At 47.8% G+C, this 17,141-nt stretch overlaps 1 protein-coding gene and 1 pseudogene across 2 annotated transcripts in view; both read left to right on the forward strand.

Annotated features, from left to right (window-relative positions):
• LOC308656780 (PRAME family member 12-like) overlaps window positions 1-16,878 on the forward strand; it is a gene marked incomplete at both ends in the record, with an annotated part of 38,624 nt that extends 21,746 nt beyond the window's left edge. The window contains 4 exons of the mRNA XM_081308147.1: window positions 12,302-12,867; window positions 13,484-13,618; window positions 13,704-14,166; window positions 16,771-16,878. Coding sequence (XP_081164273.1) covers window positions 12,302-12,867; window positions 13,484-13,618; window positions 13,704-14,166; window positions 16,771-16,878 — 1,272 coding nt within the window. The remainder of the gene's footprint in view (window positions 1-12,301; window positions 12,868-13,483; window positions 13,619-13,703; window positions 14,167-16,770) is intronic.
• LOC308655491 (rho GTPase-activating protein 29-like) overlaps window positions 1-17,141 on the forward strand; it is a 631,986-nt pseudogene that overhangs the window by 122,456 nt on the left and 492,389 nt on the right. The window lies entirely within an intron of this gene.

A 17,141-nucleotide genomic window follows, 5' to 3' on the forward strand; every position in this document is an offset into this window, starting at 1 on the left:
GCTGCCCTTGAAGGTAGTCATAGACTTGTGCCTCACAGAAAGGCCCCTGGATGAATTCCTGACCCACTTGTTCCTGTGGGTCACACAGAGAAGGGACAGGCTGTGTTGCACCTGTGTTGCAATAGACTGAAGATCTTTGGAAAACCCACCGGCCACACCAGGAAGGTCCTGAGACTGCTGCAGCTGGACTCTGTCCAGAAGGTGGAAGTGCACTGCACCTGGGCGCCCTCCACCTTGGCTGCTTGGCTCCTTTCTTGGGCCAGATGAGGAACCTGAGGAAGCTGCTTGTTTCCCAGGTCCACGTGCCTGCCCACACCTCCCCAGAGGAGCAGGAGTGGCTGCTCACCCAGCTCACCTCACAGTTCCTCAGGATGGACTTCCTGCGGAAGTTCTGTGTGGATGCTGTCCTCCTCCACGAGGGCCATCTGGAGCAGGTGCTGAGGCGAGTAAGGGGGGAGAGCATCCTCTGCAGGCCAGTATCAGTAAATATGAAAGGGCACCTACTGTGTGCCAGCCACAGGTGGACAGGGGAAAGGAGCTAGTGAGGTAGGTGAGGTTCCTTTTCTGGGAGGCCTATTCAGCGAAGGTGGTGGGAGACGGGGTAGAGGAGAGGGCGCTGAAGGAGGGAAGCCCCCTCACCTGCACCTTGCAACAGGGAAGCTCTGTGCTCTCCAGAGGGGAGCAGAGGAGCTGCTTCTAATGCCCCTCTGGGGAAGGCTGCTCTGAGCCTCAGATGGTGATTCTGGTGTTGAGGGTGAGGAGCAGGGATGGAGGGTACAGGGTGTGAGCCTCCCAGGTGGACAATTCCAGTGGGTTTCCTTCATCTTGCCTGAGTTTATCCTTTGTAGATGACTCCCCCTGACCTTCTGTGGAGAGAGCTGTGCCCTTTTGCTTTGCAGTGAGGAGGGGAGCCATAGAGATGTGCACCCATCTGGTCACAGGAGTGATGGTGAACCTCGCCCTGACATGGGGGTGATGTGAATGACCAGATTCTGCAAAAGGCAGAATTGTCTTTTGACATTGCTCCTCAGAACTAACTGTCTGGTTTCTCCTTAGGCACCTGAAGACCCCCCTAAAGACTGTCTCAATAACTAACTGCCGGTTGTTAGATTCCGACTGTAATTCTTTCCTGATTTCCAAACACCAGAAAGCTCAGACACCTGGAACTGAGGGGCATCAAACTGACAAATTTTGGTCCAGAGCCCCTCCAAATTCTGCTGGAGACTGTTGCAGCCACGCTGAAGAGCCTGGACTTGGAAACTTGCAGGATCACTGACTCCCAGCTCCAGGCCCTGCTGCCCGCCCTGAGCCACTGCTCCCAGCTCAGGGTTTTGAGCTTCCATGGAAACCGCATCTCCATGTCAGCCCGGAGGGACCTGCTGCTTCACACTGCCAGGCTGAGCCAGTTGAGCATAGAGCTGTACCCTGCCCTTCTGGAGAGCTATGATGCCCAGGGTGCCATCCACCCAGGGAGATGTTCCCAACTCTGTGCTGAGCTCACAGCAATAGTGAGGGACTTTAGGCAGCCAAAGGTCCTTGTGTTCTGTACTGTCCCATGTCCTCAATGTGGTAGCATGTTCCTCTACAACCAGAGCCTCCTTCACTGCTCGTGTCCAACAGCTGCCTAGTTGGGTGTGTTTTAAAAGCGTACTTCTAGGCAATTGGAGGTATAACCAGGATGTAGGGTCACCTTAGAGGGAACACAGAGCCCACCATTTCAGACACTCCCTGAGGTGTGGATGGGAAAGGAAAGTACAGCAGGGGGCTGCATCGGAGGGAAGCCCCCCGAGGACAGGACCTTCAGGACATGTGTCTTCATAGAGACATACATAGGGACCTGGATCTCTAGAATGGGATTCAGGCTTGATGGGCACAGGAAGAAGCTATTGTGTTTCATGGCTGGTCCATAAATAGTTAGAAATGAAGAGAATCTCAGGGTTCATCTTCTAACGTCCTCTGTGATGGATTTACCTGGCTTTCTGATGAAACCTTGGGATTCTCCAGGTGCTGATGGAGAAAGACGGCCATGGGTACTTGGTGAACAATGAGTTTCAGCCCCAGGAAGTCAAGGGATCAAACTGAAATCTGGTCATGATGTGTGGCTACTCTGTGGCTTAACACATGCGGGTGCACACAGGTGGCCTGGAACATTCTATGTAGGCACTGAACATGAGCCAAGGCAAGAAAACCTCTTCTCAGGGGACCTCAGTGCCACCCAGACATTCAACACTGCCCCTTCCTCGTGGGTCTCCATGTAGACCCAGAAACCTCAGGTCCCTGTCTCTGGATGCACTGGGCAAGGGCATCTGTGCATATGACAGGCCCCAGTGTCCGGCTCCCAGTGCCTGCAGGAGGTGTCCATGCTGTACTTTGATCAGAGCCTCTGGGCCTCACCAAACCTTGCCTGTCATCCACCTAGGTAGTCTGTCCTCAAACTATTGGTGCCCATTGAAGGTATCCAAATTACCTTTCAGCAAAATAGTAGAATCATATAGGTAGATAACACTTGCAAATATTTAAAAATTAAACTGAATAAATTACAAGCTCTGGTGGGGTGGGGGTTGCACATAAGTGACAGACCTTCCCCTAACACTTCCCTCTGCTGAGGACTGGGCTGATGGGGTTGTGCAGCGACCTTAGCCTTAGCTTCCCATCCAAGAATGAGAACGAGGTCCCCCCAGTCTTCATTTGAGGTGTTCTAAAGCTGCCTGTGAACGCGTTTTAATTATGGCTTGAATAACTCTCCACACATAGTGAACTGGAACCCACTTGGATGTGTAAGCAGACTGCAGCTCACTCTTGGAACTGATAGTAGAGTCTGGGCTATGCACACCAGCTCATCTGTCCTCTGTCCCCCAAACAGCGAAATAAGTGCCTCACCCCCTATTCATGGAAGTTCCTTTTCTGTGGCTCTAAGTCTAACTTGCACACGTGGCGGGAGGAAGGTTCTGAGCGACATTTGTTCTGCACTGCTGCTGGACTCTAGGTTCAAATAAAGCCAAAGATTTGCAAAATGAGATCTGTCATCATTTGTTCTTTTAAGAATTATCATGACTAAAAAGGGACTTGAAGATATTCTGGTGTCTCCAGACCCCTTGAACACTGGAAGGGCTGTGAGGGCTCTTAGTCTTCCCAGAGCCCTGGGGATAAAGCACTCACCTCTCTTTGAGCTGCTCATTTTTGACTCTAGGTTCATTTGTGCTGTGAGACAGCACACAAATGTAGGACATCATGACAAACAGGACCGGGTGTTTAAGCGTGGTCGGGTCAGGCAGATGGGACTGGGTTCCACTCCTTGTGTGATAGTCCAGCCAAAGTGACTCCATATTGTTTTGTGATTCCATCTTGTAAAACAACCATGCCAAGTAGAAGGCTCATGACCAAGGCAAGATGTTCTTTTCCTTTGGCTATAGAAACCTTTAAGAACACAGAACTACCTAATGGGGCATTGTTTCTGTAACTAGGAAAATGGGACTCTGTTTCTGTAACTGGGGTGACTGGGCTAATTGTGATTGGCTGAGCATCCCTCCACCTGGCTGCACTTTCCCTCTTCTGTAACTTGGCTTGCTTGCATTGGCTGGACCCCCAAACACCCCTTTTGTGGTTTTCAGGCTTATAAAGAGCAACCTTGCAATTGTTCGGGGCTGATCAGGGGAACAGCTTTATGTTGTGGTCAGTCGCCATCTGTGTGCTTCAATAAAGGCTTGATTCAATTACATGTGAGTAGTCTAGAAGTCAATCTGTGAAACCCCAGGGGGATGCTTTAACTATAACACTTGGAGCGGCTACTGAAAGATGCAGAGTCCTTTGTGCATCTGCATCAAAACAGTATAGAACCCCTTCTGGAACACTGGCCAATTTCACCTCTACAGTCTAGGAACCCAGAACCCATGCTTTTCTAGAGAAATGAGTGAACTTCATCAAAGCTAATTCAGGGAGCTGGCAACATTGCTCCATGGTAGAGCACTTGCTAGCATGTGGAAGGGCCTGGGTTCTATCCAAGGCATCACAGAAAAAATTAAACAAATAAATAAGTCCAAAAATGATGTGACCATATTGGGAAGGTTTAATTGGAATAGAGCTATCCACCTGGTAGAAATATTCAAAAAGAAAGAACCAGAACCCACATGAAAACAATGGAATGCATTCTTTAATTGGTCTGGACAGGTGAGTCAAATTGATGTCCTCAAAGATTCTTTTCCAAAAACAACTGCAAAAGCTGGCTTGGTGGTACTCAGCTGTATTCCCAGCAGCCCAGGAGGCTGAGGCAGGAGGGTGGTGAGTTCAAAGCCAGCCTCATCAATTTAGTGAGGTTGTAAGCAAGTTTGTGAGACCCTGTCTCAAAATGCCTTCTGAGGGTGTGGCTCAGTGGCAAAGCACCCTTGGGTGCAATGCCTGGTCCCCAAGACAATAACAAGTAGGAAAATCTGGTTCGAGTGGCACATGTCTGGAATTCAGCTACTTGTAAAGTTAATTAACTCGTATCTTCTCCCAATTTTACTAATTGGGGGCATAGTCCATGCTTATATTTTCCAGTCCCTTGACATGCAGTACTGGGCCATTTATTTGAGATTTTTTCCTAATGTAGGTATTTCTTGCTGGAAACTTCCCACTTAGAATTACTTTTGCTGTATTCACAGGTTTGAATATCTTGTGTGGCCCTGTTCATTGGTCTGCAGGCATTTTACACTTTCATTTTGGTTTCTTCAATGACCCATTGGTTGTTGGGGAACACGCTGAAGAATCCCCATGCTTTGTAACTGCCCGGGGGTTCCTCCTGCTATGGACCTAACCTATGCACATGCTCCTGTGTGCTTTAAGTCACTTCAGCCTTCCTTATGTCACTGCATACAATGGGCACATTACATATCGGTTTACAATGTGCTGCTTAGAGAATAATGACAAGAAAAAGTCTCTACACATTCAGTCCAGATGCACTTATTTTCAACCATGTTCAATGCAAGGCTGATTGAGTCCAAGGATTCAGACCCTATAGCCTCAGAGCCCAGACGAGAGACACAGTAGCACAGAAGTGTGAGCAGAGGCAGAAGCAAACAGAGACATCAGTTATAGAAGACAACAAAGAACCAGGAAGAGCAGCCTTGAGAATTAGAAGCACCACAGCTCTGCCATCTGCTTGGTGTCGGCATAGAGAGACCTACACCCCTGGGGCCACTAAGAACATTTCTGAGAAATAAGTTAGTAAGAATGAAGCTGGTAAAGTTCATTCGGTGCCTAGGTTTCAGTAATGCAGGGAATTGTGTCTCTATTAATTTTTCAATGGGTCAGTCCAATGTTTCATCTTACCTCAAAGCAATAAGCTTCAGAAATCAGGGGACTGAATAATAGGAGAGGCCTAATTGCCTATTACACTCTATAATTAAACTATTCTTTTGCTTTAGGTTGTATTTATTGAATGAAAGAAAGAAAGGAAAAAAAAAGACTGGAAATGTGGCTCAGCAGTTCACTGTCCCTGGGTTCATCACCTGGTACCAAAAAAAAAAAAAAAAAAAAAAAAAAAAGGAAAAACTGATGAGTGGTACTTTGTTCTTTTACTGAACAAAATTTGTGGGGGGTTAAAAATGTGGATTGTAGTGGACACAGTGGCACACACCCTAAATCCACCAACTCAGGAGCTGAGCAGGTGGATTGCAAGTTCAAGGACAGCCTGGGCAAGTTAGTGAGACACTGTCTGAAATTAAAACATGAAAAGGGCTGGGGATGTGGCTCAGTGGTCCAACAACCCTGCATCCAACCCCCAGTTCCTCCAAAATGTGGGGTTTGGAGATGTGGTTCTGTGCAGAACAGGGGTTCCCTTGATGCTTTGACTATATCCCTTGTGGCTTTGAAACTTATATATTTTTTTCCCCAAATCTCCTCCCTAACCTTCTCCTCCCTGATCTTCTTTTCCCTGATCTCCTTCCTGGTTTCTCTCTAATCTTATTATCTCTGAAAAACCTCTTTAAAAACAACCTGTTCCTGCTGATGGGCAGAATCACAGCCTTTAGGACAGGTCCCCTGGGTTCCTCCTTTGTGAGCAAAGTAATAAACATTCTTTTTTGTTTTTCTCAAAACTGTGTCCTTGTTACTGGATTGTTATCAGGGACAAGGACAGAACTTTTGGCATCCAGTGGTAGAGCACCCCTGGGTTCAATCTTTGGTATGAAAAATAAATAAATAAATAAGCAAGAAAGCAGGATGAGCATACCTATCCCTAGGCCACTGGCCAGTGGTCCTTTTATAGTTCCCATGCTTGTTTCCTGGTTTTAAAGAGTTTTAAACACTTTCCTACAACCATATACACTCCAAACTACTGCCATCAGTTCCAGACAACTCAAGGAAACCCACACTGTTTTGTCCTTGCTGAGGATGTCTATCAGCCGTGAACTCCTGTGTACTTACAGGTGAAGCTAATGGTGAAAGTTTTCCATCAAAATGACACCATCCCAACACAACAGGCTGACAGGATGCTAGGAAGTGGGCATCCTGAACCACAACTGCCTGCTAACTGGAGCCATCACAAAAGACTCACAGAACCAAAGCCTTATGCAAAATCTTAGGGCCTCACTAAGTTGCTCAGACTGGATTTGAACTTGCAATCCTCCTGCCTCTGCCCCCCGAGCATCTGAGATTTTAGACATGCACCACTGTGTCCTGCTCATAATTATTTTTTTCTAAGGAGAAACCCACACAGCAGGTCCCTGTCATCTTGGACCAAGGCCACCCTTGTTACTGAATCCTTGCAGCCAATGATAATGGTTTCAAAGCACCTTATGTGGCCTTTGAAACCCTGTCATTTTTTGCCTCCAGGATGGGCCTGACTTTACTTGGGGTCCTGCATTATCTGTTTCTTCTAAAGTTAGTTTTTGGAGAGCCACTCTATTGTTACCTGGGTGGCAGAAACATCTACCTGTCTCTAGTCCCAAGCACCAAGTCAAAGGTGGCAGCCGAGAGTGACACCTTGCCATTTCAACCCTCTTTCTCAGCTGCAAAAAGAGATGTCCCAAAGCAAGAAAAAGGTAAGACAAGTCAAATTTGAAGGCTGGGCTTCAAATATTTCTCATCAAAAACCCCCATTATGTCTTAAAAATAATTCTAAGCAGGCTTCAACTGCAAACATAAGTGAAGTGAACATGGGTAATTTCTGCTAAACACTTAAGAAAAACGCACAGCCCAAACCAAGAAAAACAAAAGGAGCAACTATCTGGGTGTAGTGGTGCACACTTGTAATCCCAGCAACTCAGGAGGCTGAGGCAGGAGGATGCCAAGTTCCAGGCCAGCCTTGGCAACTTATAGAGGGCTAGCTCAAATTTTAAAAAGGGCTGGGGACACATATCACTGCAACATACATTGTGTACAACCAGAGAAATAAAAAGTTGTGCTGTAATTGTGTACAATGAATCAAAATGAATTCTGCTGCCATATAGGCCTAATGAGAATAAGTAAATAAATGGGTAGATACTTAAAGAAAGAAAGTTCTAGTTAGTTGAGGTTCATTATAGAGACTGTCATTTAACTGAGACAACAGAGAGTGGAGATATGGGGAACAGGAAAGAATGTTTTGGTGATTTGAGTTTTACAATATGAGATGGTTTGTCAATTTTCAAAGAATTAGAATAAAATTTCACTGAAGGTAAAATAGATAGATAGATAGATAGATAGATAGATAGATAAAAAGGGCTAGGGGTGGAGCTCGGTGGACAGCACCCTGGATTCAATCCCTGGAGCTGCAACACCAACACACACCAACAAAGATCCCTTTTGCATTTTCCCATAGGCACTTGCGTCTGACAGGTTGCATAAACGTACTCAACTTTATAACTCTGAGGCTCCCCGATTGCTGATTGACTGTTACTCAAACTCTCTCCTTTCATTATGCTACAGAGAATTCCCTTATGGGCTCAAGAGACACAGAAACTGATTAGGGTTGATGCAGCCTGGGAAATACCCCACTTTGGGAGGAAACAAAAGGCTCCAGGTGACAGCCACCATCAAGACAGGGACAGATGCCTTTGGCCCTGTTTCTATCTCTCGTGTTCCTAAGAGCCCACCATTCACTCCTGGTGTTCACTCAGGTCTATCTTCCTTTCCTTCCTTCCTGCCTGTCTCAGTACAGGGGATGGAACCCAGGATCTCTAGGTGAGTGCTCTACCACTGAGCTCCATGCCCAGTCCCTTTCATTTTTTATCTTGAGGCACAACCTTTCTAAGCTGCCCAGGCTGGCCTCAAACACAATTCTCCTGTCTTGGCCTCCTGAGTTGCTGGAATTACAGGTGTGGGTCACTATGCCTGGCTCTCAGTGGATTTTTGTCTAGACTCTCAACCCCTGGTTCTGACCCTTGACCTGCTCTCTGGCTTTCTGTGTCAATTCACATTTTTGGAGGTAATCTTGTCCAGCAGGTGGACTGTACTGATCCCAGATGGAGACTCCCCTTTTCTTTCTTGGGGAATCAAAGAAGGCATCTCCCTCCCTGACCTCAAGGACAGCACTGAGATGGAAGGGTCTCTGTTGTCCCTCTTGTAGCTACTTCCCTTCTGACCTCTAAACTCCTTCTAAAACAGATATTTTAATCTTTCAAAAACAGATATTTTAATCTTTCCACGCTCACCACCCAAGAGAACTGCACCATGTCAAAACAAAGCCCCAGGCAGGCACCAAAAATAGCTGCATGTACTTCCCACTGCCTTGGTGATCCAGAGTTCCAGTGTCCACACGCAGCAGCCTCAGCAGCCCAGGCCCCAGCTCTGCTCCCATTATAGCTGTGGCCTAATCCTCTGGACTCAAGTTTTGAAGATCAGTCATATCCTCAGGGGTTCCTCTCTCCCTGCCTGAGTGGGCACATGAACTGGTATGTTAGGAAACATAAAACCCAAGTGACAGATAGTACACTGAGTAACCTCTGACATATGTGTGTAAATTCAATGTGGCCCATTGGGATGGTGGGGCATGCCTATAATCCTGGTAACTCAGGAGACTGAGGCAAGAGGATGGCAGGTTCAAGGACAGCCTTGGCAACTGAGTGAGACCCTGTCTCCAGGAAAAAAATACGAGGAGCTGGATATGAAGATCAGTGGTAAAGTGTCCCAAGGTTCAATCCCCAGTACCGAAAAAAATCATTTCTGTGTATATATAGAGAGACAGATAGGAGGGCATGGCCAAAGAAATCCCAAGAATGATGCATTCAGTTGATTTTTCCTTAGACCAAAAACAGATTTAACCCCTTCCTGTCTCACACTCGGGACTATAAAAGTCAAATACTAATAAAAGTCAATCAATAATATAGAGTGAACAATTAATGTGTCCTTCATTGAGACCCTACTCTTTAGGTATTCCCTTTCAGGTATGGACTTTTGATTAAATCAGTTAATTTGGGGAAAAAAAGAAGAAGTTCAGTGGGATTAAGTGGGTGGAGATTCAACTATTTAACCAGATAACTCTGATTGGAGCTAGGAGTTGAAAAGAGGAGGGGGAATTAGAAAGACCCCATAAAAGCTTCAAGGAGCCATAGAAGCACAGAAGCCTGGAACCTGTGTCACTGTCTGGCACTGCTAGGATTCAGAACTCCCTGCCAATCATCCAGCTCTGGTAAGTCACCAAACCCCATGGAGACCCCATTCAGGCTGCCTGGTGGCATACACCTTTAGTCCCAGCTACTCGGGAGGCTGAGGCAGGAGGATTGCTTGAGCCCATGAGTTCAAGACCAGCTTGGGCAACTGAACTCAAAACTGAACCTCTATGGGGTCTACTCTCAGCCAGTCTTACTCAGTGACCTAGAGCCTAGGAGAGGTAGCACATGTCTGTAAACCCAGCAACTCTGGAGGCTGAGGCAAGAGAAGCACAAGTTGGAGACCAGCCTCAGCAATTAAGCAAGATCCTGTCTCCAAATAAAAAATAAAAGGAGCTGGAGATGTAGCTTGGTGTTAGAGCACCACTGGGTTCAGTCCCCAATACCAAAAAAGAAACAAAAAATGGTGACATGTAGTTTGTGATGGCAAAAAGAATATCATATTCTGTCTCTCCAAAGGACCAGATGACTGCATTTCTTGTCTCTAAATGCAGTTTTGCCTTCATCCCAATAATTTTGATTTCTGCTTTGGTTTAGGTCATATTAAATTTCTTTCCTTCTGTTTTTCTTTTTTTTAGATGAATTTCCACCTATTTATCAACTTTAATTTCAAAATACTTCTTCCTTTGCATCTTCATGGTAACTTTGATTCCAGTTAGAGAAACAGACTCAAAAAAGTAGATGGGACTCAAAGGAATGGCTACTGCAGTTTTCCAAACATAATTGTCCTTCCTTCTCTCTGCGTCTGATACTCTTAAGACAAGTCTCTTCTTAAATAATTCAACACAACATCTTCAATGGTGGCTGGACTGGAACAGGCATTTCAGTATATATCTGTTAGATGAATGAAGAGTAAGGAAAGCCTTATTCAGAGCAAAGCACTGATGTTCTTGTTTAACATTCAGCCACTCAGTACCTCAAAGTTTCTTTACACTCTCATGCTTGGGCTTAGTTGCCTTCACTTAGAATATTTTTTTTTCTGGAACCACACAATATTTTTCATAGGCTGCACTCTATTCTGATCTGTTTCTTTCCCGGGACTCCACTCCAAAGTGGCATGCTGTCACATGTACAAGATATATGTGACAATCGAGCCTCATCTCAGAGTTAGCATTTTCCATCTCTTACTTCCAAATGCTCTCAAATACTATATGTGGCTTTTAGCATTGCTTACATTTAAACTGTTCATGGTGGTACCTGTCTGTAATCCAGCTATTCAAGAGGCTGAGGCAGGAAGATCATGAGTTTGAGACTTATCTAGACAACTTTGTGAGATCCTGTCTCAAAATAAAACAGGGTTGGGAGCCGGGTGTGGTGATGGGTGTCTGTCATACCAGTGGCTTGGGAGGCTGAGGCAGAAGGATCGCAAGTTCAAAGCCAGCCACAGCAAATTAGCAAGGCCCTAAGCAGCCTCAATATAAAAAATAAAAAGAGCTGAGGATGTGGTTCAGTGGTTAAGTACCCTGAGTTCAATCTTTGGTATCAAAAACAAACAGGGCTGGGGATGTAGCTCAGAGGCAAAGCACCTTGAGTTTAATCCTGTGCCACAAAGTGAATAAATACAAACCAAAAGGGGTAAGGGTGTAGCTCAGTGGTAAGCTACCCCTTGCTTCAATCCCTAGTATCACCAAAAAAAAAAGAAAAGTATAAGTAAGTAAGTAAATTAATTTAAAAATAGCTCATTTTAAAAATGAAAACCAATGACACCCACTTTAGGTATTTATTTACTGAAGCTAGGGATTGAACTCAGGGGCACTCTACTACTGAGCTACATCCCCAACCTTATTTTATTTTTCATTTTGCTACATGGTCTCACTAAGTTCTAGGCTGGCCTGGAATTTGTGATCCTCCTGCCTCAGTCTCCTGAGTCATGGGGTTATAGGCCTAAACCACCAGGACTGGTTTGCCACCCAAAGAGTGAAATTGGATCAACTGATTGCCAAAGCATCCACTTGGCTGAGTGGTTTCCTCGGGTGGGTATAAGGTAGAGCTATGGAGCTTGGCTGTAAATGATGTGTTTGGGCAGGGCATCCTCCAGGATCCTTCCATGCAGACTCCAGAGGATGAGCGGTGGACCCTACCCACACTGCAGGAGCTGGCAGGGCGCAGCCTCCTGAAGGACAAGTCCAGGGCCATCCTAGCTCTGGAGGACCTGCCCATACAGCTCTTCCCACCACTCTTCATGGAGGCCTTCAGCGGGGGACACACTGAGGTCCTGAAGAAAATGGTGCAGGCCTGGCCCTTCACCTGCCTGCCCCTGGGGGCCCTGATGAAGAAGCCACAGATGGGGATGATCCGAGTGGCACTGGATGGGCTGGACATGCTGGCTGCCCAGCAGGATCGCCCCAGGTGAGGGGGACCCTGGAAGGCAGCGCCTGGGCGTCCAGGGAAGTGATGGCTGTGGGCAGGGAGAGTAGGTGCTGAAGTGTGCTCCACAGGCTTCCTGTGCTGCCAGCAAGGAGGAGTGGAGAGGCCTTGGCCATGCTGAGCCCCACCTGGGAGGGGCTTCCAGATGTGGAGGTGCTTGTGGCAGCTACCATGATACCTGAAGGAGGTTGCACCTGCCCCTCCCTCAGCTGGTACAGGTGGGGGCACCAGGCTGGATTGCAGGGAAGTGTGTAGAGAAAAGTGAGACAGAAGGAAGAGGTGGAGCAGGGAGCAGCAGCTGAGAGGTGAAGGAAGGATCCTCAGGGCTGAGACTCTGCTGTGGTCCCTGCAGGAGGTGGAAACTGCAGGTGCTGGATTTGCGGAAGGTTCATGGGAACTTCTGGAGGACATGGTCTGGAGCCGTGGTCGATGCCTGCTCACCAGGAGTCATGAAGGAGAGGCAAACAGTGAAGGCCTCTACAGACACAGGGCCCACTCTGCCCTTGAAGGTGTTAGTAAACCTGTGCTTTCAGCAAAGATCCCTGAATGCATTCCACTCCTTTCTCTTTCACTGGGTTAATGAGAGGAAGGGTCTGATACAGCTGTGCTGCAAGAAGCTGCAGATGTGCTCTTTGCCCGTCCATAGCATCGAGAGGATCTTGGAGAGGTTGGATCTGGACTTTATCCAGCAGTTGGATGTGCAGTGTTTCTGGAGACTGTCCACCTTGGCTACTTTTGCTACCTATTGGGGCCAGATGAGCAACCTGAGGAAGCTCTTCTTCTCCCACGTCTATGTGTCTGCCTATGCTTCCCAGGAGGAGAGAGATCAGTTAATGGATGACATTACCTCACAGTTTGCCAAGATGGACAGCCTCCGGAGGCTGTACCTGGATGGTATCTTCCTCCTAGAAGGCCGTCTGTGCCAGGTGCTCAGGTAAGGAAGCAGAGGGAACTGTCCTAGGACATCAGAGCAAACTCTTTGTCACATGAAACTTCAGCGGGCACCTGCTGTGTGCCAGCCATGGTGGCTTAACATTGATGGAGATGTTAGAAAGTCAATGAAGTGTTTGTTTCCCTCTCTCCTGAAGCCAGGTCTCACCTAAACCCCCACACAGAAGCAGAGTCCTAAACAGGGGTCCGTGGTCTGGGGAGCAGAACTCTGCTGGGGAGCCCGGTGGAGGGAGAGGAGCTAGTGAGTGGGTGTGAGGTTCCTGCCCTGGGAGGCCTGTCCAGCAAAGGTGGGGAGAAGCAGGGTAGAGGGGAGGGTGCTGGAGGAGGGAAGCCCCCACACATGCACCTTTCAACAGAGAAGCTCTGTGCTCTCCAGCTGGGAGCAGAGGAGCTGCCGCCAATGCCCCCCTGGGGAAGGCTGCTCTGAGCTCTGGGTGGTGATTCTGGACTGGAGGGTGAGGAGCAGGGGTGGAGGGTACAGGTGTGAGCCCCGCAGGAGGGCCACCCCAGTTTGTGTGGCTCCATCTTGCCTGGGTTTGTTATTTGTGCATGTCTCACCCTGACTCCCTCTGCTACAGCTGTGGCTTTCTGCTTGGCAGCCAGGAGGGCACCTTAGCGATGATGGACCCACCTGATCCCTCAAGTGGGGGTGAAAGGCTCAGCATGAAACAGGGTGATGCTAAGGAGCAGATTCTGCAACAGGCAGAGTCCTGGGTGGAGACCATCATCAGAAGGTCAGGGTGACCTTGGGCTTGGGCCAATTTGTCTTCTCCTACCTTGACATCACTCCTCAGAACTAACTGCTTGATCTTTGCTTAGGCTCCTGAAGACCCCCCTGGAAACCCTCTCAATAACCGACTGCCTGCTCTCAGATCCAGACTGGAATGATCTGTCGGGGTCTCCAAACCTCGACCAGCTAATACACCTGACGCTGTGGGGCAGCAAATTGACGAGTTTCAGTCCTGAGCCCCTCGTAATTCTGCTAGAGAATGCTGCAGCCACCCTTGAGACCCTAAACTTGCAGGACTGTGGGGTCACCAACTCCCAGCTCCAGGCCATCCTACCTGTCCTGAGCTGCTGCTCCCAGCTCAGGGTCTTGAGCTTCAATGGGAATGACATCTCCATGTCGGTCCTGAGCAATCTGCTGCTTCACACTTCCAGGCTGACCCGGTTGAGCCTAGAGAAGTACCCTGCCCCTCTGGAGAGCTATGATGCCCAGGGTGCCATCCACCCTGGGAGACTTTTCCAACTCATTGATGAGCTGATGGAGATACTGAGGGATGTGAGAGAGCCAAAGAACATCCTTTTCTATACTAAACCCTGCCATAGATGTGGCAACTGGTTTATCTATAACCTACCCTCCAGTCCATGTCGCTGTTGGCTGCCTGCCTAGTGGGATGCATATATGAGAAATGTTCTCCTGTGCACTTGAAAATAAGGGTAAGACACCAGTGTCTCTCCAAGGGGAACTAGAAACAGGATACCAGGGCACTGCTTAACATGAATGGGTACAGAAAAGCTGATGCAGGAGTTCTGGGTCACAGAGGCTTGGTTCCCATCGGGAGACTTGGAACCGATGGGGACATGTGTCTTAGGAGTCAGAAACAGGAATCTGAATTTCTGGAAGTACATTTGTGCTGAGAGGTACACAGGGCATGACCCCTGCATGGATGGTTGCAAATGAGCGACTTGCAAATGAGCCACTTGGGGAACTTGTGGCAGATCCTCTGCTGTCCTCCAGGGGTTTCAGCTTAAAGGTCAGGAAGCTAACCCAGTGGCTGACCAGTGCTGATCAGTGACACTGGAGCCGAGGACCTCATGGCATCACAATAGTGCAGGGCCATTCTGAGTATACCCTCCATTCTTTACTTCTCTCTGGGTGACATTCCTTCTGATGCATGTGGCTGTTCCATGGGGTAATGCGCCTGTGGTTGCCCACGGAACTGAGAACACTAACCTGCTCTCCAAAGGAGTTTATCTGAGGAGACTTCCATCTGAGTTATTCAGGTCATAGTGGACCACAGCTTTATCCACAAGGGCTGAGGTTCAGGGAAAAATAGTCTGAGTCTTCGTGTGTGTGTGTGTGTGTGTGTGTGTGTGTGTGTGTATGTGTCTGTGTGTGTATTGGGGATTGAACCCAAGGGTGCCCTAGTACTGTAGAGAACTTCATAGAATACAACTTATAAATCCTTGTACAATTTAACAACTCATCAGTCAAGAAACGTAAAGGGAGGTTGGACATGTACACAAGAGTTAGGTGCAGTAGATAAAATTATAAATCCAAGATTTCCTGCAATTCCAAACCCCAGCACCTGTCATCTAATGGGCCTGCAGACTCCAAATGGTTCACAAAAGACACCTTCACTCTGCTGTCTCTGGTACCCAGGTGATAAGCAGAGCCAACACTGTTGCCTTCTGAAAAATCAGCAATAAACCCAGACTGGGAATCTACACGTGTGCCCTGAAACCCCACATCACCCCTCTCAGGCATCATGCCAAGACCTTTCAACCATATAATGTCCTAGAAATGCCTCTCACTCAATTTGCAAATGATTTGTTTTATGGTCTCCTACCACACAGGATTCTAAAATAGTTTTTCTTCCCCTTTAACAGTAGGTGGCAAATGAGAGCCATAAGACCTCCTTGGATAAACTTGAGTTCTCTAAAGAAGAAATCCATTATGCCTGGAGCAGTACCACATGCCTGTAATCCCAGAGCTCGGGAGGCTGAGGCAGAGGGATTGCAGGTTCAAAGCCAGTCTCAGCAAAAAGTGAGGCACTAAGCAACTCAGTGAGACCCTGTCTCTAAATAAAATACAAAATAAGGCTGGGGATGTGGCTCAGTGGTCCAGTACCCCTGAGTGAAATCCCAGTACACCCCCCCCCAAAAAAAACACAAAGAAATAAAGAAAAAGTCTATTACTTAGGTTATGCTCTGATTATGCAGGAAATTTCCCTCTTACCTGAAGAAGAAAAGACATACCAGGTCTCCCTAAACCCAGAACTGAGATAATTAAGAGGTTTCCCTTCCATCTGTAAGATTCAAATCCTCTATGATATTGTAACCCAGCTTTTATAATTTCTCTCTAAAAAGTTTTTTTCAGTACTTGGGATGGAACCCTGAGGCTCTCTAGCACTGAAATACAACCTCAGTCCATTTAATAATTTTATTTTGAGGTAGGGTCAGTTGCCTGAGCTGCTGGACACAATGGCACAGAACTAAAAGCCCAGCAACTCAGGAGGCTGAGGCAAGAGGATCATAAGTTCAAGGCCAGCTGCAAAAATTTAGGGAGACCCTGCCTCAAAAAATAAAAAGGGCTGGGAATGTGACTCAGTGGTAGTGCACCCCTGGGTTCCATCCCCAGCACCATAAATAAAGAAAGAAATTGCAGTTGCTATACCGCGGCCACTGGTGAGGTCAGAGAAGGAGATGCTGGAGAGTGACCGAGGGACCTCAGGGTCTGGTCCCCTGTTTAGTCCTGAAGGATGGACTCATCACCACCCACACAGAAGCAGAGGGCTAAACAGGGGTCTGTGGTCTGGGAAGCAGAACTCTGCTGGGAAGCCAGGTGGTGGGGAGAGGAGCTAGTGAGGTGGGTGTGAGGTTCCTTCCCTGGGAGGCCTGTCCAGCAAAGGTGGTGAGCAGCAGGGTAGAGGGGAAGGCGCTGAAGGAGGGAAGCCTCCACACCTGCACCTTGTAACAGGGAAGCTCTGTGCTCTCCAGCAGGGAGCAGAGTATCCACCTCCAATGCCCCCCCTGGGGAAGGCTGCTCTGAGCATCATGTGGTGATTCGAACTTGAGGGTGAGGAGCAGGGATGGAGGCCTTGCAGATGGTAGACCTACCTGGTGTAAGGCTTACCCTGAAATGGGTGATGTGAATGAGCAGATTCTGCAACAGGCAGAATCCTGGGTGTTGACCATCATCAGGGGTCAGGTGACCTTGGGCTTGGGCCAGTTTGTCTTCTCCCACCTTGTCATTGCTCCTCAGAACTAACTGCCTGGTGTCTCCTTAGGCAACCCTTCCCACCAGACCCTCTCAATTACTAACTCACTGTACTTGGAATCAGAGTTGAAGCATCTGTCCCTGGGCCTGGATATCAGTCAGCTGAATCACATGGATCTTGTCAGGAAGCAGCTGTGCCACTACTGTGTGCCTTCCCTGTCAGGTGCATAGGAAAAGCTTTCCTCTGGGCACTTAGAGATGAAACTTAGCATGTAGCTGCAAATTCAGAGGACACAGAACCCTGGCTTCAGGGT

This window comes from Spermophilus citellus (genome assembly GCF_964194105.1).
Source record: "Spermophilus citellus genome assembly, chromosome: 9".
NCBI lineage: Eukaryota > Metazoa > Chordata > Mammalia > Rodentia > Sciuridae > Spermophilus > Spermophilus citellus.